Source organism: Melanerpes formicivorus, unplaced genomic scaffold (genome assembly GCF_026170545.1).
Source record: "Melanerpes formicivorus ecotype bairdi unplaced genomic scaffold, bMelFor1.0.p_v2 SCAF_21, whole genome shotgun sequence".
Classification (NCBI taxonomy): Eukaryota; Metazoa; Chordata; class Aves; order Piciformes; family Picidae; genus Melanerpes; species Melanerpes formicivorus.
Window position 1 is genome coordinate 12,770,437 of NW_027142373.1, and position 27,681 is coordinate 12,798,117.

At 49.0% G+C, this 27,681-nt stretch overlaps 1 protein-coding gene and 1 long non-coding RNA gene across 2 annotated transcripts in view; one reads left to right on the top strand and one right to left on the bottom strand.

Annotated features, from left to right (window-relative positions):
• Window positions 1–26,655, top strand: part of LOC137447766 (uncharacterized) — a 57,898-nt gene extending 31,243 nt beyond the window's left edge. The window contains exons 2-4 of the long non-coding RNA XR_010988916.1: window positions 5,530–5,606; window positions 23,964–24,045; window positions 26,576–26,655. This is a non-coding gene — a long non-coding RNA (uncharacterized lncRNA). The remainder of the gene's footprint in view (window positions 1–5,529; window positions 5,607–23,963; window positions 24,046–26,575) is intronic.
• Window positions 7,894–27,314, bottom strand: LOC137447763 (myosin heavy chain, skeletal muscle, adult-like). Its single transcript, XM_068151638.1, has 38 exons — window positions 27,083–27,314; window positions 26,857–27,000; window positions 26,608–26,764; window positions 22,616–22,643; window positions 22,403–22,517; window positions 21,034–21,126; window positions 20,838–20,901; window positions 20,627–20,725; window positions 20,426–20,529; window positions 20,188–20,326; window positions 19,453–19,571; window positions 19,206–19,355; window positions 17,616–17,786; window positions 16,949–17,258; window positions 16,747–16,817; window positions 16,319–16,406; window positions 16,108–16,225; window positions 15,607–15,730; window positions 15,391–15,527; window positions 15,031–15,286; window positions 14,031–14,273; window positions 13,750–13,926; window positions 13,519–13,664; window positions 13,341–13,431; window positions 12,863–13,252; window positions 12,586–12,712; window positions 12,289–12,407; window positions 11,689–11,885; window positions 11,112–11,295; window positions 10,860–11,025; window positions 10,566–10,690; window positions 10,081–10,389; window positions 9,776–9,979; window positions 9,428–9,553; window positions 9,162–9,332; window positions 8,968–9,072; window positions 8,731–8,826; window positions 7,894–8,181 (listed from the first exon to the last, which is right to left on the bottom strand). The coding sequence occupies exons 1-38, from the start codon at window positions 27,284–27,286 to the stop codon at window positions 8,026–8,028; spliced, it is 5,823 nt and encodes a 1,940-aa protein (XP_068007739.1). The 5' UTR covers window positions 27,287–27,314; the 3' UTR covers window positions 7,894–8,025.
• Between the last annotated feature and the right edge of the window lie 367 nt (window positions 27,315–27,681).

Below are 27,681 nucleotides of genomic sequence, written 5' to 3' on the forward strand. Positions count from 1 at the left end.
AGTGCTAGCATGCCTTAAAGAGATCAAGCTGTGCCTCCAATGCATGTGTGTTCTTTGTCAACGTACATCAAGCAATGTCCTCAAGCAAGTCAGGAAGCAGTGGAGGTCCTTTTTGCTCTTCACTACCTACAACTCAAGAAAACCAACACCCCTGCACCCAAGGACAGCTCCACACACAATCATACACACAGCACACAGCCCAGGCACCCTTGCACTCTGGCTCATCCTTAGTCCAGCCCTCCCATCTTGCACACTTACACATCCATACAGCTCCAGAAGCAAAAGCCATGATTGCAGTGTTGTCTACAACAGAGCATTAGATGTGGAGGCAGCCCTGTGCAATGTCAGAGAAAGGGGGAACTTGCTGCTAGACCAGGAGAATGACTGATCTAGTTCTAGGAAAAGGGCACAGTCACTTGAGCTGCTTCAAATACTGTCACTTCTCCTGGTCATTGGCATTTTGTTTATTAAAACAGCTCAGTGGATGAAGCTCTGTGAATGACACAGGGGCAAAGTCAAGTGATGCCTGTGATCCAAGGTAATATCCAGCATCATGCACTGGCCTGTGCCTGAAGATCTTGTTGCAAGGAAGGCTCTGGCATTGCAGCACCCACATTTTTTGGAGTTCAAATCCAGAGCTCACCCCTGAGCTCCCTGTGCAGCACATGGAGAAGCTGATAGAAATGCCCTGTGCCCTACCCAGGAGGAGCTCAGAGACATGGATGGAGAAGTGGTGAGTGCAGGAGCACATGAGAAGTCCTGACTCTCTAAGCAAGTTCTGACTCCCAAGGACATGCAAAAGTTAATGAGTAGAATCATAGAATCATGGAACAGCTTGGGTTGAAAGACCTTAAAAATATCATCTACTGCAACTCCCTTGCCATTGGCAGGGATATCTTTGACTAGCTCGAGCTGCTTAAAGCCCCATTCAGTCCAAGCTTGAACACTTCCAATAACAGGGCTTTCCCAAATTCTGGAGCAAGTATGTTCCAGTGTTTCACCAGCCTCACCTTAAAAACTGAATAACCCTTATATCCATCCAGAACTTACCACCTTCACTTTAAAACCTTTGCTCCTTGCTACAGGTAAAACGTCATTCTCCACCTTTTTTATTGTGCTAGTTTAACACAGCCTTTTCCCTACAAGACAGAAGTAGGGGAAAGTAAACACACAAAAAAACTCTGGGTTGAGATAAAGAATTAAGAGTTTACTGAATAAATGAGAAAATAAGCATACAATACACATCTGCCTTAGCCTATTTGCAGATAAAGCACAGAGAAAGCAGCAGCAAGCAGAAGCAAGCAAACTAAAAACACAAGCCAGGGAGCTACTCCCCCATCCCTTCCTGTCCTGTTGCCATCTCAGTGGAAGAGCCAATACCCAAACAACTCAGAATCCAAATGCAGCAACCAGAACAGGAAGACTCTCATGCTATAATCTGAACTTCAAGCCCTACAATACTTTGCTCCAGCCAGCACTTTAATTTTGAAGCTGGCATGAGGCAGGATGGTTTTGAATAACAATAGCAAATATTCAACTTAACACATGACATTTCTAAACCTCCTTTATATATATTGAAGGGCCTCACTATGATCTCTTCAGAGTATTCTCAGCTCCAGGACAAGCAGGCCCAGTCATTCTTCACAGGAGAGGTGTTCCAGTCTTTGGACCATTTCTGTGACCCTCCCTTGCACCTGCTTAAGCAAGTCCAGCAGGTCCATGTCTTTCTTGTACTGGGGGCCCCAGAGCTGGATACAGTGCTCCAGATGAGGTTTCATGAGAGCAGAGCAGAAGGGTAGAATCAGCTCTGTCTGCAGGGCTGCTCTCCGTTCCTTGGCAGATACTGTTAGTGGGGATTGTCCTGACCCGGGGCAAGACCTTGCGTTTGGCCTTGTTGAACTTTATGAGGTTGCTGAGGTCAAGGTGATCTAGACCCCTCTGGATGCCATCCCTGGATGCCCTGTATCAAATGCACCTGTTCATCTTGATGCCATCTGCAAATTTGCTGAGGGAGTGCTCAGTTCTACTCTGTACGTCATTAATGAAGATATTAAGTACTATTGGTTCCAGTAATACAAATGCTTGAGGGATACCATGGGGTTCTACTGGGACACTGAGTCTTGTACTGTACTTTGGGATGTGGCCATCCAGCCAGTTCTTTATCCATCTAACAGCCCATCCATCACAACCATAACTCTCCAAATTAGTGTCAAGAATGCTGTGGGGGTGTGAGACCCGCTGAAGGGCAGGTGTGCACACCGCACCCTGCACACCACGCCCTGCACAGCTCAGGGGATGCCACCCCTCACCTGCCAAGCAGGGGGTGAGAGGGGGGCAGGCAGCTTCCAGGGAAGTGTGAGGTACCAGGGGGATGGAGGAAGGGGTGAGGGGGAAACGGGGATGGGAAAGGCTTGCAGGCAAGCCTGAGGGAGTAAGGGACAGGAGGAAGTTTTCTGCTCCCACTGCTGCCTGTGTGCCTGGAGGGCTTTACTGCGGGCAGTACACATGCAGTCTGTACTGCAGGCAGTCTGTATCACTGGCAATCTGTATCACAGGCAATCTGTATCACAGGCAGTCTGTTGTACAGGCAGTCTGTAGCACAGGCAGCCTGTACCGCAGGCAGTCTGTACCTCAGGCAGTCTGTATCACTGGCAATCTGTATCACAGGCAGTCTGTTGTACAGGCGGTCTGTAACACAGGCAATCTGTATTGCAGGCAGTCTGTAGCACAGGCAGCCTATATCACAGGCAGCCTGTAGCACAGGCAGTCTGTAGCACAGGCAGCCTGTATTGCAGGCTGTCTGTACCTCAGGCAGTCTGTAGCACAGGCAGCCTATATCACAGGCAGCCTGTAGCACAGGCAGTCTGTAACATAGGCAACCTGTATTGCAGGCTGTCTGTACCTCAGGCAGTCTGTAGCACAGGCAGCCTATATCACAGGCAGCCTGTAGCACAGGCAGTCTGTAGCACAGGCAGCCTGTATTGCAGGCTGTCTGTACCTCAGGCAGTCTGTAGCACAGGCAGCCTATATCACAGGCAGCCTGTAGCACAGGCAGTCTGTAACATAGGCAACCTGTATTGCAGGCTGTCTGTACCTCAGGCAGTCTGTAGCACAGGCAGCCTATATCACAGGCAGCCTGTAGCACAGGCAGTCTGTAGCACAGGCAGCCTGTATTGCAGGCTTTCTCTACCTCAGGCAGTCTGTAGCATAGGCAGCCTATATCACAGGCAGCCTGTAGCACAGGCAGTCTGTATTGCAGGCAGTCTGTCACACAGGCAGTCTGTACCACCAGCCCTGCTCTGTTCCTCTCCCTCTGCTGCACTGCATAGAGCCAAGCCACAGCCCTGCACTGCCACTGCTGCTCCTTGCAGCATGCAACTGTGACCAAAATACATGGAACTGCTCCTGCCACAATTCCATTTCAAGCCAGGGAGACGGTGATATCCCTTCTCCAAGATGTACATTTTTCCCACTGTTTTTCCTTCCCGTTTTCCCTCTGCTCCAGTCTGATCCAATGGAGTTGTTTCACTTTTGTTTACTCCAAGGGAATTGTTTGAACCTTGGCATGACCCCTGCCATGTGCACAGCTGTCCAGGTTTGGTGCAGGAGAACCCATCCTCTACACAGGGACCACATCAGAGGCCTTACAGAAGTGCAGGCAGAGGACATTAGTTACTCTTCATTTGGACATTGACACTGCCTATTTAAACAAAAATAATAATTCCAAGGATGAAAATAATCTCAATAGAATTCTTGTGTAAGTATGCCAACCTGAATGTGGGCAGAGTCAAGGGGGCACAATGAGCTGCTTTCCATTCAGATTTAGAAGGAAGAATATTACTAAAGACCATTTGTAGGATCAAAGTATGTTACGGGTTAGAAGGCACCTCTGGAGATCATCTAGTCCAGCCCCCCTGCCATAGCAGGACCATAGAATCTAGTTCAAGTCAGACAGGAATGCATCCAGATAGGTCTTGAAAGTCTCCAGAGGAGATGAGGAAGTGTACAAAAGAGAACCCTGAAAACTGCAGAGAGAAGCTTCCTGAAAGGAAGTGCAGAAGGCTGCCTGGCTGTGCAAGGTGCCCACAACACACTGTCTCAACTAAGACTACATGTAGGGTGTTGAGTGAGGTTGCCCCTTGACAGAACAGGTTTTCTCTGGTCAAATGCTAACAGGAGATACAAATCAGAGTACGAATGTACGTACTGACCACCTCTTGAAGAAGAAACTGCCACTGCAGCAGAGCTCTATTTGGAATTCCTGTGCTCGTCAGAGAAATTGATCCCTACTAATAGCTCTGCATTGTTGCCTTAATCCCCGGGTACACACAATGGAATTTAGCACAAAGCAGTTACAGATGTGAGGAACCATCCTCTGATGGGTGACTGCGATTAAGTAAACCGAGTTCACAGAAAGCAAGCAAAAATGAGATTGAAAAGCACTCCCTGTGGGGATTGAAAAGCAGCCCCTGTGGGATTTTGCAGTGTGCTGATGTGTTGTCAGCGACTCAACCTGGATTAGCAAAGCAGCCTTGTAGGGATCAGTACACCCTGTGAGTTACCAGTGGACTGTGTGACATGGGAAATCTGTTCCAGGCTTGTGTGGGGCAAGACAGACTTGATAGAGAACACTGATGGCTAAAGTGGGAGCTAAAGTAGACATGAGGTGAAGATGTTTCACCTAAACATCCACATTTTCTTCTTTCCTTGTTGCTATTTAATTTGTTTCACAAAGAGAATTTCCTACTCACAGGGTTAATGGTAAGGGAGATTCTCATGGGTGTTGCTCTTCTTAGGGGAAAAGATAAAGATGCCTTAAACCTCCCTTCAGTATCAGGCAGGAACTGCATTTGTTCTGCGCTTAACTCAAGGTGCTTAGAGGAGAAGCAAAAGCATGAGCAGAAACCAAGTGTGTTTGAGAACATTTAGAGTAAGAAGTGTGGCTTTCAAATAGCGTGGCTGCAATTACTTGTTCAGCGTGCTGAGAGAAGTCCCCACGCCCAAGGGCAGCCAGTCAAGGAATGCACAGCCTCCACTCCAGCAGTGTTCCTTAGGGCAGCAGCCCCGTATGTAAAAGGAGAACTCCCAGGAATGCCAGCCCAAGCCAAATAGGAATGCCATCAGCCTTATCCTTTGGGGGGAGAACTGCCCTTCCCTGCCCTTCTGCCAAGACACAGCTGAGTGCTGGAGCCTGTGTGTGGTAGGGACATGCTTTCCTCATTCAGGAACCTGTTTGTTCTTCTTATAGTCACTGGGTCATGTGGAAGAGGAGTGCTTTCTCTGCACCTAGCACATGACTACTCCACATAGGTGTTTGTGGGTTATCAAATGAAGAGATATCCCATCTCAGGAGAGCCATAAAGGCACTGGATTGGTCTTCTGCCATTTTCTCATGCTGCTTCACCACTCAGGGACCAATTTCTTCAGGTATTTGCTGACCTCATAACAGGGAAAAAAGAAATGAATGCACCTTTTCTTTAGGGAGACAGATTCACACCTTTTTGTATTGGTTGTTCCATCTCTTTCCAGTGATGACATTCTTCAGTGGTTTCCTGCAGACTGGAAAAGACTGAGCATCTCAGGGCCCAGATTGTCTAACTGGAAAGGTAAGCAGAGTGGCTCTTAGCCCTGTCATTTGAAGTTGGACTGCTCTTGAACAAGTGCCAAAGTTTCACAGTTACTCAGACACCTGTTACATTCTCAGCTAACATCTCTAGAAGAAACTAATGCTGGGCAGTGGGTGCAGGCTGAGAAGATGACCTTCCAAATGCCATTTCTATCTCCTACCAAAGCAACTGGAGTGATTCTCCAACAGATAAGGAGGGGAGCAGACCTCTTGGGTAAGACCGAGGAAACAAAATAGTCAGAAAAGAAGCAATGATGGCAATGTGCCACTAGATAGCCAGCAACCATAGTGTCAGGGTGCTCTATTCTGAGGAGATTCCCTGCTTACTCTGCTAAAGGCCTTTGGGGGATACACTTCTCCCTTCACAAGGTTTGTGCTTCCATGGCTTGGATGGGTGGGTGCTCCACTGGATAAAAATCTGGCTGGAAGGCCAGGCTGCAAACAGGGAGTGAATGGAGTTAGCTGCAGTTAGCCAGACACAAATCCAGTTAATCCAGTCACCAGTGGTGTTGCCCAGGGCTCAGTGCCTGGGGCCAGTGCCCTTAAATATCTTTGTTGAAGATCTGGACAAGGGCATCAAGGGCACCTTCAGTAAGTTTGCAGATGACACTGAATTGGGTGTAAGTGTTGATCTGATCGTGGCTAGGAAGGCTCCGCAGAGGGATCTGGCTGGATCCATAGGCTGAGGTCCGTTATATGAAGTTCAACAAAGCTAAGTGCTGGGTCCTGCACTTGGGTCACAATAACTCCATGAACTCTCCAAGCTTGGGTGTGACAGGTTGAGGCAAATCCCCTCCCCACCACGGGCAAAAATGACTCAGACAAACGGATTGCAAAAGTGGTAGAACGTTTAAATGAAAGGTGGTGAATGTTTACAGAGAGCCAGAGGCACAGTGACAAAAGAGATCCCAAAGCACACCCAGAAATATCCCATCCCCACTTGGGGGTACACCCATAACCCCCGGGGCTCTGTCTCCCCCCCCCTCCACTGCTAGGCTAACCTCAGCTGGCCAGATCTGAGATTGCCCATCCCCCTGGTCTTGGGCCTAGCCAGGCCCAAAAGGCTGGGAGACACACCCCACCACAAGTTACCAGGTGGTGGTGAGGGAAGAAAAGAGGACGTGCCAGGACCCCTGCTGAGATTTTATAGTGGAGCAGGGTATTATGGGATGAAATACCTGGCTTCCCGTGTCCACCCATCTGGGCTGGACTCCCAAGGCACACAGGAAGCGCCCCTCATGAGAACGCAGCAGAGGGCACCCAGCCCAAACTGCTACACTGGGGCAGAGTGGTTGGAATGTGCCAAGCAGAAAAGAACCTGGGAGTGCTGGGTAACAGTGGCTGAAGATGAGCCACCAGTGCATGCTGGTGGCCAAGAAGGCCTCGAGCAGCAATAGTGTGGCCAGCAGGGGCAGGGAAGTGATCACACCCCTGTACTTGGGCACTGTTGAGGCCACACCTTGAATACTGAATTCATTACAAGAAGGACATTGAGGGGCTGGTCCAGAGAAGGGCAAGAAAGCTGATGAAGGGTTTGGAGAACAGGGCTGGTGAGGAGCAGCAGAGGGACCTGAGGGTGTTTAGTCTGGAAAAAACAGGAGGCTGAAGGGAGACCTTCTTGCTCTCTCTCTACAAAACCCTGAAAGGAGGTTGGAGCCAGAGAGGGGGTTGGTCTCTTCTACCTAATAACAAGTGATAGAAGAGGAAATAGCTGCAAGTTATTGGCTAATCAAAAAAACTTCGCTACTGCCCTACACCTCCACTGATGACCTGTTGCAACTAACTTTTCCCTGCTCACTCTCTGCCCTGACATTTTTTGCCTTTGGCTTTAGAGAGAAGCTCCAGGTTGAGGCCATGAGACACAAGACCACTAAGGGAAGCACCACTTTGAACCATATTTTGCTTTCTCAAGAGGCAAGAGAGATTACCCCAGGCAGGATAGTGTCTCAGAGGGTAATGTGCCAGAGCCTCAGCTTGTGTGGACAATGCTCTGCTTTACAGCAGTTAAAGGAATTAGCACAGAACTGTCTCCAGCATTCTCCAGTTTTAGTTCAAGGCCCGGTGATGCTCTTCATGGTCCTGCTGTCTAATTAAATGCAGGAAGCAAACCTGGTGGGGCATAAAGACTGCTTTCTGTCAGCCACCCCTAAACCTGAGAACTCTGTTGGTTATTAGCCCTTCACAGATCTGCCTTGGACAATGGCCAGCAGAAAGACACAGCCCTGGCACATGGAAAGAGACACAAAAGAAAACCACTGCTCATGGTGTGTATGCAAAGGTATCTACAGTCTTTATTCTCTACCTACTGAGCTGGTGGCAAACCTTAAATATGGAAGAAGGTGCCTGAGAGGTTCACATTCTGTGCAGCCCTCAGGGCACTTTGCTGTCTCATGACAGCCTCACTCTTCCTCTTCTATCTTCTTGCTGTGGAATTCGCGGCTCTTCACCCGGAGCTTGTTGACCTGCGACTCTGCAATGTCAGCTCTCTCCTCGGCTTCCTCCAGCTCGTGCTGGATCTTGCGGAACTTGGAGAGGTTGACATTGGACAGCTCCTCCTGTGCGGGGAGAGGGAGTCCGTGGGGAGGGGCCCAGGGCAAGGGTTTCACTCATACTGCCTTGTAGGGCTGCAGCTCTTCCCTGAGGGCAGGCCCAGACTTCCATCCCCCACTCACCACTGCTGACATGGAAGCCCCCTCCACAGACCTTCTTATCCTCCCTATTCAGGACCCCACTGTGACAAGCTTCACCAGGGCTGTATCATGCTTGTGACACAAATTGGGTCCCTTGGATTTCTCTTTGGTGTGTTGCTGCTCCTTGCACTTCAGTTCAATTGTCAGTGTCACTTCTAACAGTAGATGTGCCCCTGGGCTTGTTTGGCCTGAGCTCTGCTCTAAAACAGGCTGCAGAGCTTCCCTCAGTTCAGCCCCGGCTGCAGGGTGCCCAGACCTTCGCATGGCCTCATGTCACAATAGGGACAGAGTGTGGCCAAGGCTGTTGTCTCTTGGCAGGTTCTTTCCAGCCCTTTCCTGTTACCCACACTCATTTCACTGAGCTTGCTGCCCCAATGGAAGGTGTCTTGAGCCTATTCCTTGAGCAATACTTACAGCCTCCTCAGCTTGTCTCTTGTAGGATTTGACCTTCATCTGCAGCTTGTCCACCAGATCCTGCAGCCTGAGAACATTCTTCCTGTCTTCCTCAGACTAGATGGATTGATAGACAAGAAAGAGACAGACTGATGGGTTCTGCATCATGTCAGGTGATTAGTTCCCTTGGGACAATGTGTGCAAAATTTGATTTGCTGTGAGAAATCTCTGACAGGCCAGGGGTGTCTGCTGCCTTACCTGGTAGGTCAGCTCCTTCACCCTCCTCTCGTACTTGCGCACACCCTTCACGGCTTCAGCGCTGCGCTTCTGCTCAGCATCCACCTCCCCTTCCAGCTCTCGCACCTGCAAGGACAAGCCCAACTTTGCAGCTTCCCTCACACCTCTCCAAGGGATCTCCTCACTCACACACCAATCCCAGCCCTACTACGCACTCTGGCCTCCAGCTTCTGGATTTGCTTCTTGCCTCCCTTCAGGGCCAGCTGCTCAGCCTCATCCAGACGGTGCTGCAGGTCCTTCACTGTCTGGTCCAGGTTCTTCTTCATCCTCTCCAGGTGGGCACTGGTGTCCTGCTCCTTCTTCAGCTCTTCTGCCATCATGGCGGCCTGAGCAGAGCAAAGGATCCAAGCCATTTTGGTGCTGGAGACACTTTGGGTCAGAATTCATCCACAACCAGCACCAAAAGGTGTCCCCAACTCACATCAGTGATGGCCTTCTTGGCCTTCTCTTCAGCGTTTCTGGCTTCCTGGATGGTATCCTCCATTTCTCCCTGGATTTGGGCAATGTCAGTTTCCAGCTTCTTCTTAGTGTTGATCAAGCTGGTGTTCTGTGAACAGCAAAGACAGGATTTATACTTTCAGAGCTAAATTCTCCACAGCAAGTGTGCATATTGTTTATATAATGTTTATATCAGGAGTCCTTTTTAGAGCCACAGCAGCAAACCCAACGTCACTCTCCAAGTGTTTACATAGCAACTATTGACAGGAGCAGAGCAGTTTCATTCTGTATTATCCCTCGTGGAAGGGATGAATTCCCAGCAGTGTCCTACCTGGGTGTGGAGCAGCTGCACACGTTCAGTGGCATCCAGGAGCTCCTGCTCAGCCAATTTCCTCGACCGCTCTGTTTGCTCCAGGGCTGCCCTTAGCTCCTCAACTTCAGCCTGCAGCAGGTTTGCTCTGCGCTCCACCATGGCCACCTGCTCCTTCAGGTCCTCCTGAGTCCTGACAGCATCATCCAAGTGCAGCTGAGTGTCCTGGAAAGAGAGACATGAGGAATGACAAAGGTGGAAGTGTGAACTTGGTGCCAGAAATGTCAGCAATGTCATTTCTCTGCCTGCAGCTCTGCTGAGCAGACCTTCAGAACAGCCTGAATGTTCCTTAGGTTCTTCTGTGCCTCTGAAGCCTGGCGATTAGCATGGCTCAGTTGGATCTCCATTTCATTCAGGTCTCCTTCCATCTTCTTCTTCAGCCTCAGGGCTTCGTTCCTGCTCCTGATCTCAGCATCCAGGGTGCTCTGCATGGACTCCACGATTCTGAGGTGGTTTCTCTTCATCTGGTCGATCTCCTCATCTTTCTCTGCTATCTTCCTGTCAATCTCAGACTTCACCTGGTTGAGCTCAAGCTGGAGGCGCAGGATCTTCCCCTCTTCATGTTCCAGGGAGGCCTGGAGAAGAGGACACAAACATTTATAACACAGATAAAGCTCCAGCTGCTCTCCAGGTAGTTAGGAACTATCTCAGGAAAGCTCAGCTGGCTGCACGGTCCAGCCAGCCCAGAGTGGGACCAAGCAGCTTTCAGCCATGTTTCTCCTTTGCAGAAAAAATGATCATGGGCATGTACCTCAGCTTCCTCCAGAGCAGCCTGGATTTCAGATTTCTCCTGCTCAACCTGCTTCTTGACCTTCTCCAGCTCATGAATTGCCTTTCCTCCCTCAGCAATCTGCTCCGTCAGGTCAGAAATCTCCTCTGTGGGAGCAAAGACCAATGGCAGGGGCAGGCACAGAGTAGCATGGCAAGGGCCCTGCCACACCAACCTGACAGCCACCTTGGTCACCTGCAGGCACACAGCCAGGTGGAGCAGTGGGGTGGTGGATGGCAAGGAAGCCCATCCAGGAGCAGAGGGCCAGGCACTTACGCTGCAAGTTCTTGTTCTCCCGCTTGAGCGTTTCCAGGTGGTCCAAGGACTCCTCATAGGCATTCTTCATCTTGAACAGCTCTGTGCTCAGAGAGCGAGACTCCTTCTGGGAGGCTTCCAGCTCAGCCTGCGTTTCCTCATACTTCTGCTTCCATTCTGCCAGAATCTGAAGAGAAATGGGATGTGAGTATGGCTGTGCTGGTCAGGAGGACATGCTCTACCCTGGAACCCCAGGGCTGGAGCCCAAAAGACCTTGTCAAAGTTCTTCTGCTTCTTGTCCAGAGCTGCACAGGCAGCATTTGTTCTTTCCACATCAATCATCAGATCCTCCACTTCATTCTGCAGCCTCTGCTTTGTCTTTTCCAGGGAGGCACATTTGGCATTGACAGCTTCAACATGTTCCTCTGCATCCTGCAGGCGCTGTGCCAGCTTCTTCCTGGGGAGGGGAAGCGCAGGTTATGTTAGACCTTAACGGGCAGCCAACTTTGTATTGCTTGAGAAAGGGCAGTTGGCCACTTGGGTTTTTGAGCCCAACAATTTGCCATGTGTTTCTCCTGGTCCAAGACTGCATGCAGTCTGAAGTGTCAGCCAATCTCTAGTCTAGCACCAACTGAGTGCTCAGCCCATCTTAGCCTTTCCACACCCGAGGCCTACTCTGTCCTTCCAATCCACACTTTCTCCACAGCACACTCTTCCTCTCCCCTTTTGTCCTCTCTCCCTCAAAGTCTCTACAACTCTGCCTCTCTGCCACCCCTGTCCTGACCCACTCTCAGACACACTTAACAATCTCAGTCTTCTCAAGTCATTCAACATCCTGCTTCCCACATACTTGGCCTCCTCCAGCTCCTCCGTGCGCTGAATGGCGTCTGTCTCATATTTGGTTCTCCACTGAGCCACTTCACCATTGGCCTTGGACAGGGCTCGCTGCATCTCCCCCTTGGCCTCCTGTTCCTCCTCATATTGTTCCCGGAGTAAGTCACAGTCATGGCGAGCAGACTGCAGGGCGTGGGCCAGGGCATTCTTGGCCTGTGGCGACATTGACATTGGTAACCTGAGTACTTGTTTGAGGGAAAACAGAATGAAGCGCTAACTGGGCAAATGTAAAGGCAGGAAGTGGTGATGCCTTCCTCAGTCAGTTTTGGAGGTGTTGGTGACAGCTTCTTTGGGGTTCTGTACTGGATTTGACATAGGTGTCTGAATTCTATCTTAGAGGCTGTCAGCAGCAGCTCATGGAAGGCTTGTGAATGCCTCCCTCCAACATCAAAGTCTCCGCATTTCCCTCCCTCTAGCTGACGAGCAGGGGGCTGTGCATTTCCTGCTCTTGTCTCCAGTAACACTTGCATTTGGGCACAGAGTATTGATGAGGTCCTGGACTCTTATGATTTGTTCAGGGGTGATGTAAATTGTGGACAGGAGAGTACTTCCAAACCTTGATTTCTTCCTCCAGATGTCTCTTGAGTTCCTCAATCTGCTGGGTGAATCCTTGCTTGCCCCTAGACAGCTGAGAAATCAGAGCATCTTTCTCCTCCACCTGGCGGGAATATTCACCTGGGGAGGGTAAAGGGAACAGAGGTAAGTGGACAGTGAACAATGAGACAGTTCTGCCCTTAAACCTATGGAGTCAGGAGAGGGCTGGAGAGGACACAGCAGATGTCACTTTGCACATTGTGGTATCCTCGTGGCATGCAGTTCCTCCCATTGCAGCTCAGCAAGGAGGATGTCTCACCTGATTCTGTCTGCAGGCGAGCTCTCTGCGTGTTGAGGTCATTGATCATGCGCTGGTTCTGCTCGTCCTTGGTTTTCAGCTCGCTCAGCTGATCTTCCAGGGTGCGACACATCTTCTCCAGGTTTGCCTGCAGAGCAAGCACAAGGAAGGACATCAATGAACCCCTGCACTCTGCCTTCTCCTCACAGCAGAACCTTCTTGATGAGCATGTGGCTCATAGGTGCAGCCTCTGTGCCATAGCTAGGCCCTGTGAACCCCTTCTACTGCAATTCTATACCTTGGCTTTGGAGACAGACTCCATGTTACTGGCCAGGTCGTCAATCTCCATCTTCAGCTCACTCTTCTCCTTCTCCAGCTTCTGCTTCACCCTCTGCAGGTTGTCGATCTGCTCCCCAAGCTCAGCGGTGCTGTCCGCGTGCTTCTTCCGCAGGGTGGCAGCCGTGGCCTCGTGCTGCAGCGTGGCCTCCTCCAGGTCCCGACGCATCTTCTGGAACTCTGCCTCACGCTTCTTGTTCATCTCAATCTGAGCTGCTGTAGCCCCTCCTGCCTCTTCCAGGCGCTCACTGATCTCCTCCAGCTCCCGGGAGAGGTCAGCTCGATGCTTCTCTGCTTTTGCCCGAGAGGTTCGCTCGGCCTCAATTTCCTCCTCCAGCTCCTCAATGCGAGCCTGGGGAACACGAGAGACCCTTCACACCCATGGCCTTCTCCTGCCTGACCTGAGTCTAGGTGAAAGAGTGGAAGCAACAGAGACTTGCCTGCAGCTCCTTGATCTTCTTCTGGAACTGCATGCCCAGGGCTTGCTCATCCTCAATTTTGCTCTGGATCTGGCTGATCTCAAAGTCTTTCCTTTGGGCAAAGCAAACCATGTTAGAGCCCAAAGGAAACAGACAAGTTCTGCAGCACAGCGCTCAGCTGCCCCACAGCCTCACTTACTTCTTCAGTTTCTCATCCAGCTGCTGCTTATCATTTTCCAGATCCATGATGCTGTCTTGGGCCAGCTTCAGATCTCCTTCCAGTTTCCTCTTGGCTCTCTCCAGGTCCATGCGCAGTTTCTTCTCTTGCTCCAGGGACCCTTCCAGCTAAAGACAAGAAGGCCATCAGTGCTCTGCCACACAGCTCCAACTCCACACCTGTCCTCTTCTTGCTCTTTGCCTGGGTGCTTACATCATCCACTTGCTGCTCCAGCTTGGTTTTAGCTTTGGTCAGAGTGTTGACTTTGTCCTCCTCTGCCTGCAGGTCATCCAGTGTCTGCTGATGAGCCTCTTGGAGAGCTTTCTTCTCTTTTGTCAGCTTGGCAATGGTCTCGTCCAGGCCTGCCATCTCCTCTGTCAGGTTTTTCACCTTTGAGAAGAAGGGAGAGGTGTGAATAAAGGAAGGTAGTACAGAAGCCCTGGAAGAGCACAGTGCTCTTTGCTGAGTTGTGATTGACTGCTCCTGCCTCATACCTTGTTCTCAGTGGCATGCTTTTCCTTCTCCACCTTGGCCAGTGTTAACTCCAGGTCATCAATATCTTTCTTCAGCTCTGAGCATTCATCCTCCAATTTCCTCTTCTTGGCTGTCAGCTCAGCATTAATTTCCTCCTCATCCTCAGCCCTTTCGGTCACCTCTTTAATTTTGGCTTCCAGCTGGATTTTGGTTTTGATGAGCTGGTCACATCTCTCCTCAGCATCAGCCAAGCTATCTGCTTCCTGGTGGGGAGACAATGATTGTTGTGGGTTTTCATGGTTTGAAGTTTATTTTTCTGTCTTTTGTATCGCTGAGTAGGCAGGGCTTAAAATGGGGGCTTGACCTGGTCTGCTCTAGAGCTTGATACTGGAATATATTGCTCAGTGCCTACTGCAAAACCATTTCTACTGATGTAAACTGATGCCAATTGTTTTGTATCTCTTAAGAATGCCTCACAGATAGGGCAGCAGTATTTAACAGATGCTTCCTTTTTTTCACTTACGCATCATGATTCTCTTATTTGTGGAATGGAGGCTTTGCTAGAGTAATTTATTGGAGAAAGCGGTATTTTGTTGGATGTGAAGTTACTGCCTGTTTCTGATTGAGTCTGCAGGTGAAGTATCCATGCATCTGAAAGTTTTCAAGGCCTTCTAGTGAAGCTGCAAGTAGGAAATGTGACTCCTCCTCAGCTTTGCCTTTGCTGTCTTAGCAGATGCTCTCCTCTGAAAGGCGAGCAGATGGAGATACTTCCCCTCCAGCTCAGGGTTCTCTGCTGCGGCTCTTTCTTCAGGTGCAGGAGTGCCAAGTCTCACATGGAGCTGCCATGAGACTCACCAGGCCCAGCCAGCAGCTGCTTACTCAGTGTCAGCCTGCCTTAGACTGTCTGCATCTGTTCTCTACTGCACATCAGTCAGCTTCCTGGGAACCTCCACTTCGGGCAGGCAGCATTCTGCCTATGTAGCATTCTCTTCCCTGGGACAGATGAATTGTGATACTCACAGCCTGCACTTGCAGCTGCAGGTCATTTTTCTCCTGCAGCAAGGCCACCATTTTCTCCTCCAGCTCCTTCCTCTTTGCCTCAGACTTTGCAAGCTCTTCCTTGGTTTTTTCGAACTCCTCCTTCATGTTGGCCATCTCCTTCTCAGACTCTGCACTCTTCAGCAAGGGCTTGATCTTGAAGAAGAGCTTCATCCAGGGCCAGTGCTTGACGTTCATGAAGGCCCTAACGTTGTACTGGATGCAGAAGATGGACTCCCTGAAATGAAATTCACATGGCTATTGCATTCTCTTTATGGGGTGAATTTAGACTCAGTTAGGCATCTACAATGAGAACTTGACATGTAGCCAAGGATTGTTTACCTCCTCTCCACCATCTTCCTATACTCCACTCTCATCAGGAATCCCCTGCACCTGGCCTGTATCATGGTCATAATCTCTGCTAGTTTCTCATCTCTCATCTCCTCCAGCACTCCTATCAGTCCAGCTTTGAAGAACACCTTGTAACAGGGTTGGACATCAGTCACATGTTTTGCATAACAAAGGCATAGAGTGTTTGAACACAGAACCTGTTTTTACCTTGGTATGACCAAATCTGTACTGGGTATGATCGACATCGATGGACCCAAGAAGCTTCTCTGAAGCCTTCTTGCTATCCATGAACTGTCCCTCTGGGATAGCACTGGCATTCAGTACCCTGTATCTGTAAGAGACAGCAGAACATCAACAAGCCCACCACTGCAAGTGAGCCCCACAACTCCTCAGCATCAACTGACTATGTAAAGTATTACAGACAATTCTTTCAAGACATTTTCAAGGCGTTTTCATTCTGTTGACTCATAGCCCAAGAGAATCCTCACCACTGACATATTATCAACCATAAGTTCACAGTAAAGCATTTCTATTATTCTATTCAGGTTCTTTTTCACAGATCACAGAATATTAAGGGTTGGGACCGCAGAAGGTCATCTAGTCCAACCCCCCCGGCAGAGCAGGATTTTTGAAGTACAATGTTTTAACATTGATATACCTAAGCTCTTCAGCTTGCTCTGAATGGGCAGAAGGGTGAAGCACTCTCACCTCTGTTTGAAGTCAGCATAGAGGACTCTGCTGGGGAATCCCTTCCTGCAGATGCGGATCCCTTCCAGCACGCCGTTACAGCGCAGCTGGTGCAGCACCAGCTCGTGCTCCATGGCACCTGGCAAACACCTCTGTTAGTCACTGCCCTGATGTTTGACACTGAGGAGAAGAGGTTGGGTGCATTGAGTTTTCCTCCTCTTGGGTCACTTACCTGGTGTTTTTGTTTCATTTGGGATGATGCATCGTACAAAATGGGGGTGAGTGCTTCTCAGATTAGTCATCAGCTTGTTTAAATTCTCCTGTGGGATTGTAAAAGTGAAGTTTAGATTATTAAGCACAGGTACTGGAAGCTTAATAATGGATATATCAGACTGAGTATTTCAGGATGCAGACCTGTCTTCTCTAAACCATCTAGCACAACTCCCAAAAGGAAGCTTGTACAGACTGAAGGCTTCTATGTGATATGCATGGAAAAATGGAACCTTCCAATGTCTAGGCCTACCATGCCATATACATGGCTATGCTTGTGTAAACCTCTTTCACTTTGCTGAGGGAGTGTCTTCTGACAGCAACTATACTCAACCCCTGTCTAATTTCAGTGGCTGAATTTAATAAGGAAGAAGTGAATTATGCACCCACCCGGAAAAGAGCCGAGACAGTCTGGAAAGAAGAACCCTTCTTCTTGCCACCCTTTTTGCCACCACCAGAATCTGTCCATGGAAGAAAAGAGAGAAGATACAGATGTTCTGTACTGGAGACTACAAAACCTATTTAGTGTTTACTGCTGTCATTCTCTGGTGACCCTGTCCCACACAGAAAACACTTTTCTCTCAGAGCTGACCTGCATCTGCTCCACCATAGTTGGCAAAGAGCAAGGCCAGCGTCTTCAAGGAGGATTTCTGGTACAACCCAATGACAGTTTCATTCAGAGGGTCCTTGTTCTTCTCCAGCCAGCCAGAGATGTTGTAGTCCACAGTGCCAGCATAGTGCACCAGGGAGAAGTGAGCCTCAGCCTTGCCTTTGGCAGGTTTGGGCTTCTGGAAGTTGCTGGACTTGCCCAGATGCTGGTCATAGAGCTTGTTCTTGAAAGAGGTGTCAGTTGCCTTGGGGAACATGCACTCCTCTTCCAGGATGGAGAAGATGCCCATGGGCTGGAAGGTATCACAAGAAGTGAGAGGAAAAGATGGTCATGATGAGAAACCTCTTATGAACATCAAAGGCACCAGCAACTGGCTGGTAGCATCCACCAAAGGATGCCAGTTTGCTGTAAAGAAGTGTCTTGGTGGGAGGCCAGGCTATCATTTCTGTGTCTGAAGACCAAGGAATGTAGGACTCATGGCACAGATTGGCATTCCCTAATTCCTCTTTCCATGACCAAAATAAACTTCCTTTCCAAGTATCTTGTTGGCCTGACCCCAAATGCTGCATGTGAATGAGCTCTGAGCTACATCTGGCTCAGACACATCACACAAGTCCACACAACAGCCTACACTTGGATGGGAAAGTACCTTCTCAATGAGCTCGATGCAGGCAGCCAGGTCCATGCCAAAGTCAATGAACTCCCACTCAATGCCTTCCTTCTTGTACTCCTCCTGCTCCAGCACGAACATGTGGTGGTTGAAGAACTGTTGCAGTTTCTCGTTGGTGAAGTTGATGCACAGCTGCTCAAAGCTGTTGAACTGCACAAAGCATAGAGAGGTGCACAGGTTCTCAAGGTGTGGTAACCACCACAGCCTTTTGCTGCCATTCTCCTAACACTGCCTGAAGTCCCCCAGCTGAAGCACCGCTCCTAAACCTACTGCAACCCCCTGTGCTGCCTTAGCAGGACCCCTAGTGTAAAACCGACTGTCCCCCAAGGCTCCTGTTGTTCTCACTTGTGAAAGCAAGCTAAAAGTAGCAATTGTCTTTTACTGTTCTACTCAAAAGCAAATCCTGTAGTAGCCTTAGCTGCAGCACTGTCTGCTGTCTCAGCTGCCTGATCCATCAGAGAGTGTTTCCCCCAAGAACGTCTCAGCCCTCAGACCAATAACCAGGGCATTTCTCTGCTCTGATGCACAAGTCCTAGCACAGTATCACAGTATCACAGTATCAGTTAGGTTGGAAAGGACCTCGAGGATCATCAAGTCCAACCTATCAACACAGACCCCATGACTAGACCATGGCACCAAGTGCCACGTCCAATCTCCCCTTGAACGCCTCCAGGGTCGATGACTCAACCACCTCCCTGGGCAACCCGTTCCAATGACGAATGACTCGCTCGGTGAAGAACTTCCTCCTCACCTCGAGTCTAAACCTCCCCTGGTGCAGCTTGAGACTTTGTCCTCTTGTTCTGGTGCTGGTTGCCTGGGAGAAGAGGCCAACCCCTTCCTTGCTACAACCACCCTTCAGGTAGTTGTAGAGGGCAATGAGGTCACCCCTGAGCCTCCTCTTCTCCAGGCTAAACAATCCCAGCTCCCTCAGCCTCTCCTCATAGGGCTTGTGTTCAAGGCCTCTCACCAGCCTTGTTGCCCTTCTCTGGACACGCTCAAGTGTTTCAATGTCCTTCTTAAACTGAGGGGCCCAGAACTGGACACAGTACTCAAGGTGCGGCCTAACCAAAGCAGAGTACAGGGGCACTATGACCTCCCTGCTCCTGGTGGCCACACTATTCCTAATGCAGGCCAGGATGCCATTGGCCCTCCTGGCCACCTGGGCACACTGCTGGCTCATATTCAGGTGGCTGTCGATCAGCACACCCAGGTCCCTCTCTGTTTGGGAGCTCTCCAGCCACTCCGACCCCAGCCTATAGCTCTGCATGGGATTGCCATAGCCAAAGTGCAGCACTCGGCACTTGGACTTCTTGAATGCCATCCCATTGGACTCTGCCCATCTGTCCAGTCGGTTGAGGTCCCTCTGCAGAGCCTTTCTACCCTCTAACTGACTAACATCTGCCCCCAACTTTGTGTCATCTGCAAACTTGCTGATGACTGACTCTACCCCTTCACCATCACTGCTTTCACAGCACAGGAAACATGCTGCCAGCTTTCTCATGGATCCCCCCTTCCCTCATCCCCTTCCTGCCCCTCTCTGGGCTATGGTGTCAAATCCTTGTGCCTTACATCAAAGATCTCAAAGCCAGCAATGTCCAGCACACCAATGAAGTACTGCCTGGGCTGCTTGGTGTCCAGCTGCTGGTTGATGCGGACAACCATCCAGAGGAACATCTTTTCAAAGACAGCTTTGGCCAGGGCACCAACTGCGTTGTTCACCTTTAGCAAAGACAAGAGATCCAGAGTTCCCTCCTAGAGTCAAAGAAGACCACTCAAGTTCTCTTTCAGTCTTGTCTGTTCCACCTTCAGCTCTTACCTGGGTCACGTTCTGACCTTTGGTCACAAATTCATTGCCGACCTTGACTCGGGGATAGCACAGGGCTTTGAGCAGCTCAGCTGAGTTCAGGCCCATCAGGTAGGCAGCCTTGTCAGCCACTGAGGAAGGGAGGGAGGGAGAGAGTGGAAGAGGAACTCATCTGGGGGCAGTGGCTAGGGTCTGGTCAGTGTGGCCAATTCTACTGTGCCTGTTCTAGAAAGGGGAATGCACTGCTCTGGTCTCAGCAGCCCTGAGAAGCAAGGTAAATTCTGACAGGTAGCGATGGCTTGCTTTGACAGCAAGTACAGACACACTTGGAAAGGGAGAGCTTGAATCTGGAAGTTCCCAGAGGACCCCCAAAAGGCCTCGTGCAGCACATTTCTTTTCCTGTGGAAGGTGGATTTCTGCATGGCAAATAATGCAGGACTGATTTCACAAAAACCAGGATTGCCCAACACAGTGAATTGGAGGTTGGAAGATGTACAGGGACAAAGCAGCAAAGCTGTCCTGGGTGAAGCTGAAGCTTCCCCTCCCAGGCCCTCTGTGTCTGGACTGTACCCAGTGGCTAAAAGATTTAGCCTTTCAGGGAAGCAGCCCTGCAGATAAGCAACAAACAAAGAAGCTTTTCCTTGGTGCTTTGGTGGTGGCCCAGGCCAACAGAGGCCTGTCTGTGGAGGCTAACACAACATCTCCGCTAGCAGAGGAGCTCTTGGAGCTTGAAGAATTCCCTGGTACCTTCTGTGCCATCAGGCTCTGCCTGCTCCTCTCGCTGTTTCTGCTTGAACTTCAGGTTCCCGTAGTGCATGACAGCCCCTGTCAGCTTGTAGATGGCTGTCTTCTCATCAGCAGTGAAGCCCAGGATGTCAATGGCACTCTGCCATCAAAACCATGAATTAAAATCTGTGTCCTTAGCAGGTTGCCTTGGTCACTTTTGAGAGCTGTACAGTAGCTACCTTCTGGCTGTGTTACTTACATCGGTAGCCATCAGCTCCTCCTGGTCATCAATGCTGGGAACAGTGACCTCACCTTGACTCACATAGTGGAAATCAAAAGGGTTGGTGGTTATCAGGAGCATGTCTGAAAGCAGCAAGAGGTAAGGCACAGGATTAGTTTTACCAGAGAGCTAGCTGCTTTTCAGTGATCCTCAACAAAAGGTCAGAATAATCCATCCTACCAATCAGCTCTGGCTTCTTGTTGGACATGATCTGATAGAAGATGTGGTAGCTTCTTTCTGCTGGCAGCTGGAAAGTGACTCTGGACTTCTCCAGCAGATCTGGCAAGGATGGCAGAAAGAGTCAGGCACAGGGAGGCAGTTGGAGGTGGCAGTTTAGGTCGTGAAGGTGGGAATTTAGGAAGGAGTAGGATGGTTTCAGGAGTTCTCTTACAAGTTTCAATGTCAGCAGAAGCCAGTTTGCCTGTGGCCCCAAAGTGGATTCTGATGAATTTACCCTGTTAAGGAGAAGCAACATTATCTCAGCCTGGGGAGGTTCTTTTGACATCTCTTTGACATGGAGTACAGCTTGGGCCATCACTCTCTGTGTCATGAGAGGGAGAGGTTTTGTGTGCAAAGCAACAACTTACAAAGCGAGAGGAGTTGTCGTTCCTCACAGTCTTGGCGTTGCCAAAGGCCTCCAGCAGGGGGTTGGCGCTGATGATTTGATCCTCAAGCGTGCCCTGCAGGATGGTCATTAGTGGAGGTTATCCTTTCCCAAGTCATTTTAGGAATAGAGAATGCATGGACTCAAGCTAATATCTGAAGTTGTTCCACTAGAATTGTGATAAATATATTGGCCCCAGTCCAGCCGGTCTCACCATGGAGGTCTAAAATACAAACTGACAGAGCAGTCTGCAAGAAGCTGCAAGACCACAGCTGCCTGTGGATCTGCAGACCTAGTGACTATTAAGCAGGTCATGTATGGTACAGTTCACTTTCCCACAGCCTACCCCTGTTAAGCCACAGTTTCATCTTTTCTTCACAGCTGTGTTTGTCCCAAATTGCTTTCCCCATCTCCATCAAAGATACAGCAGCTCGTTATCTTTGCTCCCTTTCTCCCACAGTTTGGATACAACACCGCTTATCAACCTCTAGGGACCCCACACCGACCTGAAAGCCATGTATAAATCCCTTTAGCTAATCCCTGGATTCCCACAAATAGCTATTAATTAATTAATTAATGTCATGGCCTTAAGGCACCGGGATGTCTTAAACCATAGAGAAGTCTTCCTGGGGGACTGTGCAGTCCAGAAGGTACACACCGGAAAGTATAATCTTTTGTTGTTTCGTTCCCATAAGCCCTGCATCTCCATAAACCCAAGGCTTTCTGCTTGTTCTGCCCTTTTCCTCTCTCTCTTCTCCTCTCCAGAACTTATGTTTTTGTTTGGTTTTTCTGGGCAATCTTTCAGCCTTGGTCAGCATGCTAGTAAAGCTGAATTTCTTCTGTGCCATTCTGGTCCAGACGCATGGGAGAGTAGAGAGTTGGGGGTGTTGGAAATTGAGGCCTGGGCTTTTGGCCTAAGTGGGGGAGGTTTTGAAAAGATTTTTTTGGCTTAAAGAGGTGGTTTTAAGCCCAGGCTGAATGTGAATTTGGGTATTTTGTAATTTCTATATCTAATTGTGAATAGCACTTCCATTTTACTACCACTCCCATGTGAGAGCACTTTTATTTTACTTCCTTTGGCGGGTAAAATCTAACTTTCTCTGGGCTCTTAAAACTAAGACAATTAATTATTTGATCCTCAAGCATTCCCTGCAGGATGGTCATTACTGGTGATTACCCTTTCCAAAAATCATTCCAGGAACAGAGCAAAGCAGTAATCCAAGCTAATATTTATGAGCTAGTAATTTGATACTAAGTGTGGTGACAACAAACAGGGTGATCACTGTTCACTGACAGAGTTCAGCTGCCATGAAAACTATCCATTGAGGGTTCAGTTTGTTTTCCCAACTCACCTGCATCTTGCCTGATGTCTGCTCCTCCTTCTTCTTCTCCCCGCTGGCTGCAATTGTTGCAAAGTACTGGATGACACGCTTGGTGTTCACAGTCTTGCCTGCACCGGATTCTCCACTGCCAAAGCAAAGGGGGAAGCAGAGAGCCTGGGGTCAGGCAGGAGGTCCCCTGGGACCGGGCAGCCCTGCAGGGACCCAAGCAGGGAGGGTACCTACGTGATCAGGATGGACTGGTTCTCCCGATCTGTGAGAGGCAGAAACAAAGAGATTACTAATGGATATCATGAACACATGGGATCTAATCTTCCTGAGTATTTCAGAAGATGCACTGGAAATATGCAGCTAATTCCTTTCATAAACCTGCTTGCCTTCATCCCTCATTACTTTTGAAGTTGTCCCTAGCTATATCTGGGGAGCTGACATGGCAGCAGTGATATGGATGTCAGCTGTAGTATGTGTGTTCCTTTTTCTGCATATTGTCCTCATGTCAAGCGGCTTATTTTCTTTATGACAAGGATTCCAGCTAAGGAGTACTTTTAACTGAATTCTGTGTAAGCTAATGTAAGCTACTTTATAACAGGAATAACCATTCCTGAGCAGTCTATTGGCCTCCCTGATGTTTTTTTTTTAATGTCAGTGGCAAAGTGATCATTGTCTAAATCAAATCACAAAAGCACCATGCGCTTGCAATAGTAATTTCCCAGAACACTCATTCAGTCTCCAGAACACAGACATTATGGTACTTCACAGGTCACACAAGATCACAGAATCACAGAAACATTCAGGTTTGAAAAGACCCTCATGATCACCAAGTCCAACCAAGAACCTTACTCTGCAAGGTTCACCTCTAAACCATATCTCCAAGCACCACATCCAAACCACCTTGAAACACATCCAGGGTTGGTGACTCAACCACCTCCCTGCCCAGCATATTCCAATGTCTGACCACTCTTGCTGGGAAAAAAATGTTTCCTACCTACCCAATCACAGCTTGAGGCCACTCCCTCTTGTTCTGTCACTAATTACCTGTGAGAAGAGACCAGCACCAACCTCTCCAAAACCTTCTTTCAGGTGGTTGTGGACAGCAATGAGGTCTCTCCTCAGTCTCCTCTTTTTCAAAGTAACCATCCCCAGCTCCTTCAGTTGCTCTTCATCAGGTTTATTCTCCAGGCCCTTCCCAGCTTTCTTACCCTGCTCTGCCCTGGCTCCAGCACCTCCACATCTCTCTTGGATTGAGGTGCCCAAAACTGGACACAATATCCAAGTATGGCCTCACCAGAGCTGATTACCAGGGGACAATATTCACAAGGAGATACACGGAGATATTCTCATGTCTAGTGATTGCCTTGCATGGAAATTGCTGCTGGTTTGCTGCTTCCAAAATCAGTATTTGTTCCTTAAAACTCTCACACAACTCTTTTTGATTCTTTGTGTAACACTTAACATTTGCCAGGCAATTTTCAGTGAGCATTTTTGATCTGTAGAGTTCTACTGCAATGCTTGGCTGAATTTTGTGCTGGAAATTTGCTAGGATTTATTTTATTACTTTTTGGTTTTTTTTAAGGACACTTCAATCCAAAGAAGTTCCTCTGATGAGTCCCACTGCAAGGAATTCCAGAAATTAATACTTGCCACACTGCCTCAAGGTAAACAATTTAAAATCTCTTTTAGATGCTTTGATATGACTTTCTGTTTACCAAGCTGTTGTTTTAAAGTTTAACTGTGTCAGTGCAGATTTATTCTAAGCCCTTCTGTTCCTTAAGTATTTGACAACAGAAAGTTTCTATTCTTACTTTTGTGCTGCAGATTGTTCTCCAACCTTTGGTCTTGCGTGCTTTGTGTTTTCAGTTAGCTAGCTGGGGTCATGTTGTAAAGAAAGTTTATCACAGTATCACAGTATCACAGTATCACTTAGGTTGGAAAGGACCTCGAGGATCATCGAGTCCAACCTGACACCGCAGACCCCATGCCTAGACCATGGCACCAAGTGCCACGTCCAATCTCCCCTTGAACGCCTCCAGGGTCGATGACTCAACCACCTCCCTGGGCAACCCATTCCAATGCCGAATGACTCGCTCGGTGAAGAACTTCCTCCTCACCTCGAGTCTGAACCTCCCCTGGCGCAGCTTGAGACTGTGTCCCCTTGTTCTGGTGCTGGTTGCCTGGGAGAAGAGGCCAACTCCCTCCTGGCTACAACCACCCTTCAGGTAGTTGTAGAGGGCAATAAGGTCACCCCTGAGCCTCCTCTTCTCCAGGCTAAACAATCCCAGCTCCCTCAGCCTCTCCTCATAGGGCTTGTGTTCAAGGCCTCTCACCAGCCTTGTTGCCCTTCTCTGGACACGCTCAAGTGTCTCAATGTCCTTCTTAAACTGAGGAGCCCAGAACTGGACACAGTACTCAAGGTGCGGCCAGTTTATTATGTGTTTAATAAGCCAGCTTCACAGGCTCTGTAGTTGGGCTGGCTTTCAAAGGAGCTCATTCTGCCAGGTGATTATATCTGTTATATCTAGGATGGACAGACTGAGAGCTGGGCAGAGAGGAACCTGATGAGGTTCAACAAGGATAAGTGCAGAGTCCTGCACCTGGTAAGGAATAATAAACTGAAGCAGTACAGGTTGGGAGGTGATCTGCTAGAGAGCAGCCCCATGGGGAAGGACCTGGGAGTCCTGGTGGACAAGTTCTCCATGGGACAGCAATGTGCACTTGTGGTCAAGAAGGCCAATGGTATCCTGGGGTAAATTCAGAGGAGTGTGTCCAGGACATCCAGGGAGGTTCTCCTCTCCCTCTACTCTGCCCTAGTGAGGCCTCACCTGGAGTATTGCATCCAGTTCTGGGCTCCCCAGTTCAAGAGTAACAGGGATCTGCTGGAGAGAGTCCAAGGGAGGGCTCCAAGGATGCTGAAGGGACTGCAGCACTGCCTGGGGAGGAGAGGCTGAGAGCCCTGGGGCTGTTTAGTCTGGAGAGGAGAAGACTGAGAGGGGATCTAAAAAATGTTTATAAATCTCTGAGGGCTGAGAGTCAGGAAGGAAGGGACAGGGACAGCCTCTGCTCACTTGTGCCCTGGGATAGCACAAGGGGCAACAGATAGAAACTGCAGGGCAGGAAGTTCAACCTCAACATGAGGAGGAACTTCTTCACTGTGAGGTTCACAGAGCAATGGAACAGGCTGCCCAGAGAGGTTGTGGAGTCTCCTTCACTGGAGGCTTTCAAGCCCCATCTAGATGTGCTCCTGTGTGACCTGCACTGGGTTCTATGGTCCTGGTCTGGCAGGGGGGTTGGACTCAAAGGTCTCCAGAGGTCCTTTCCAGTCCCTAACATCCTCTGATGCCTATGATCCTGTAATGGCATTTCCCAATAGTCTGCTTGCAAAGTGAAGAGGCTCAGCCACTGGGAAACTACCTCCTGGTATAAAAGTCTGGGTTTGTATTCAAGTGTCCTTACATTTCTTGAAGGAGCCAGCAAGCACAGACATACCACAACATATAAAAAGTGCCATGATAAGGCACACTAAACAAACAGCAATTTATTAATGTTCCCTTTCCACAATATTGTCTTCCAACTGACCTTACTGCCCTGAATACTGCCAAACTGATTACAGTAACTGAGGAGGGAGTAGGGCACAAGACTTACTTTAACAAACCTCCTTTGGTTTATGATTTTTCTGACCAGTCTGCTCTTTCTTGAAAGTTTGGAGGTTCAGACAATGTTATAAAGTTTTCACCACTCTTCTTTCTTATTGCTTCCATTTATATTCATGAATGGAAAAGCAGGAATTGTGTCTGACATGCAGGGAGAAGCATCCCCTCCCCATGTCTCCATACAACCACCACAGGGAGCTTTGGCTTTAATGTTGAAGCACTTTTCCTTTTTACACACAACCTTGTTCACAGAACATCAGCCTTAAAAAGTAAGTCTTTCAAAGAACAATCCTCTTCACTGAGAATAAGCCCCAAATTTCTTTGAAGAAAAATCTGACCATCTATCCAGAGTTAAGCCATAACCTCCCAAATATCTTGGACAGCAAGTGCTGCTGGTGATTGGTGGCACAAGATCTCTGTGATGGTGTCCAGTGGAGAAAACATTTCCAGTTACAACAGCTCTTCTACCCTCCCAACACCAAAAAACTGAACTATTTTGCAGTGAAAAGACTTTTATCTCCTCTGTGATTGTTTACAGCCAAATAGTTATGAAGAAACCAACTAACTCACCAGTCAGCATGAACTGATAGGCGTTGTCAGAGATGGAGAAGATGTGTGGAGGAGCCTCCTGGCGCTTCTTGCCTCGGTAGGCCAACACCACCTCCGGGTTGTACACCGGCAGCCACTTGTAGGGGTTGACAGTGACACAGAAGAGACCCGAGTAGGTCTGTGGGGAAGGGAGACAGCAGGTTGGCTTCCCCTCAGCCTAGCACAGCAGATGCTGCTGGCACCCAAAGGCAGACTGCTGCTGCTACTTACGTAGATCATCCAGGCTGCATAACGCTCTTTGAGGTTGTACAGCACCGCGGGTTCGTGCAGGTGGGTCATCATGGCCATGTCCTCGATCTTATCGTACTTGGGAGGGTTCATGGGGTGGATTTGATCATCTTTCACAGTCAGAGTCTGTCAGAGGAAGAAGGAGAAGCATGTATGTCAGATGAGAGTGGGAATTATGCAGCAGTTTTAAGCCCTGGTTTATACTTACTTCTCCAGCTTCAGTCTTGACAGTGACCTTCCCTCCTTCCTTGCTCTGGACTGTCCCTTTCACAAAGGATTCTTTAGGATGCACCACAAAGACAGATGTCTTGGCATCAAAGGGCTTGTTCTGCGCCTCGATTCTCTCCTTCTCTGACTTGCGGAGGTAAGGAGCAGCCTCCCCAAACACAGCCATCTCGGCGTCCGACGACATGGCTGCACTTTAGCCAAGACACCACAGCAGAGAGAACTGTGGCAGAAAATAAAGAGAGCATCAAGAGATCATTAATGTACCTTGCCTGCAAGGAAATACATTTCCCAATATTTTAAAATTCCTTAGTGTTGCTAAAACTACCCAAACTATCCTTCCTGGTGTTTAGGGGCTTAGAGGCAGAAGAGAAAAATCTTTTCACTTGAATAGCACAGAATCAGCTTTTAACAACTGCATTATTTGTGTCTTTTGACACTGCACAGGTCGTGCATTTGGCTTCACAGACAGTGAAGATTGTGCAGAGTCATGTCTGAGAATATGATCTACGGTAAAGGAACCTTCTTACTCCTATGCAAAGTTCAAAAGGTTATCTGTAGAAAATATATAGATGCCTTGAA

Excerpts from the sequence above, each read along its gene's own strand:
- LOC137447763 (XM_068151638.1), bottom strand. The coding sequence starts at position 27,286 with ATGTCGTCGGACGCCGAGATGGCTGTGTTTGGGGAGGCTGCTCCTTAC. Across the intron at positions 22,518-22,615 it reads AACCAGTCCATCCTGATCAC|TGGAGAATCCGGTGCAGGCA; the intron begins GTAGGTACCCTC and ends TTGCTTTGGCAG. Across the intron at positions 12,713-12,862 it reads AGTCTGTCTCCAAAGCCAAG|GCAAACCTGGAGAAGATGTG; the intron begins GTATAGAATTGC and ends CTTGCTCTGCAG.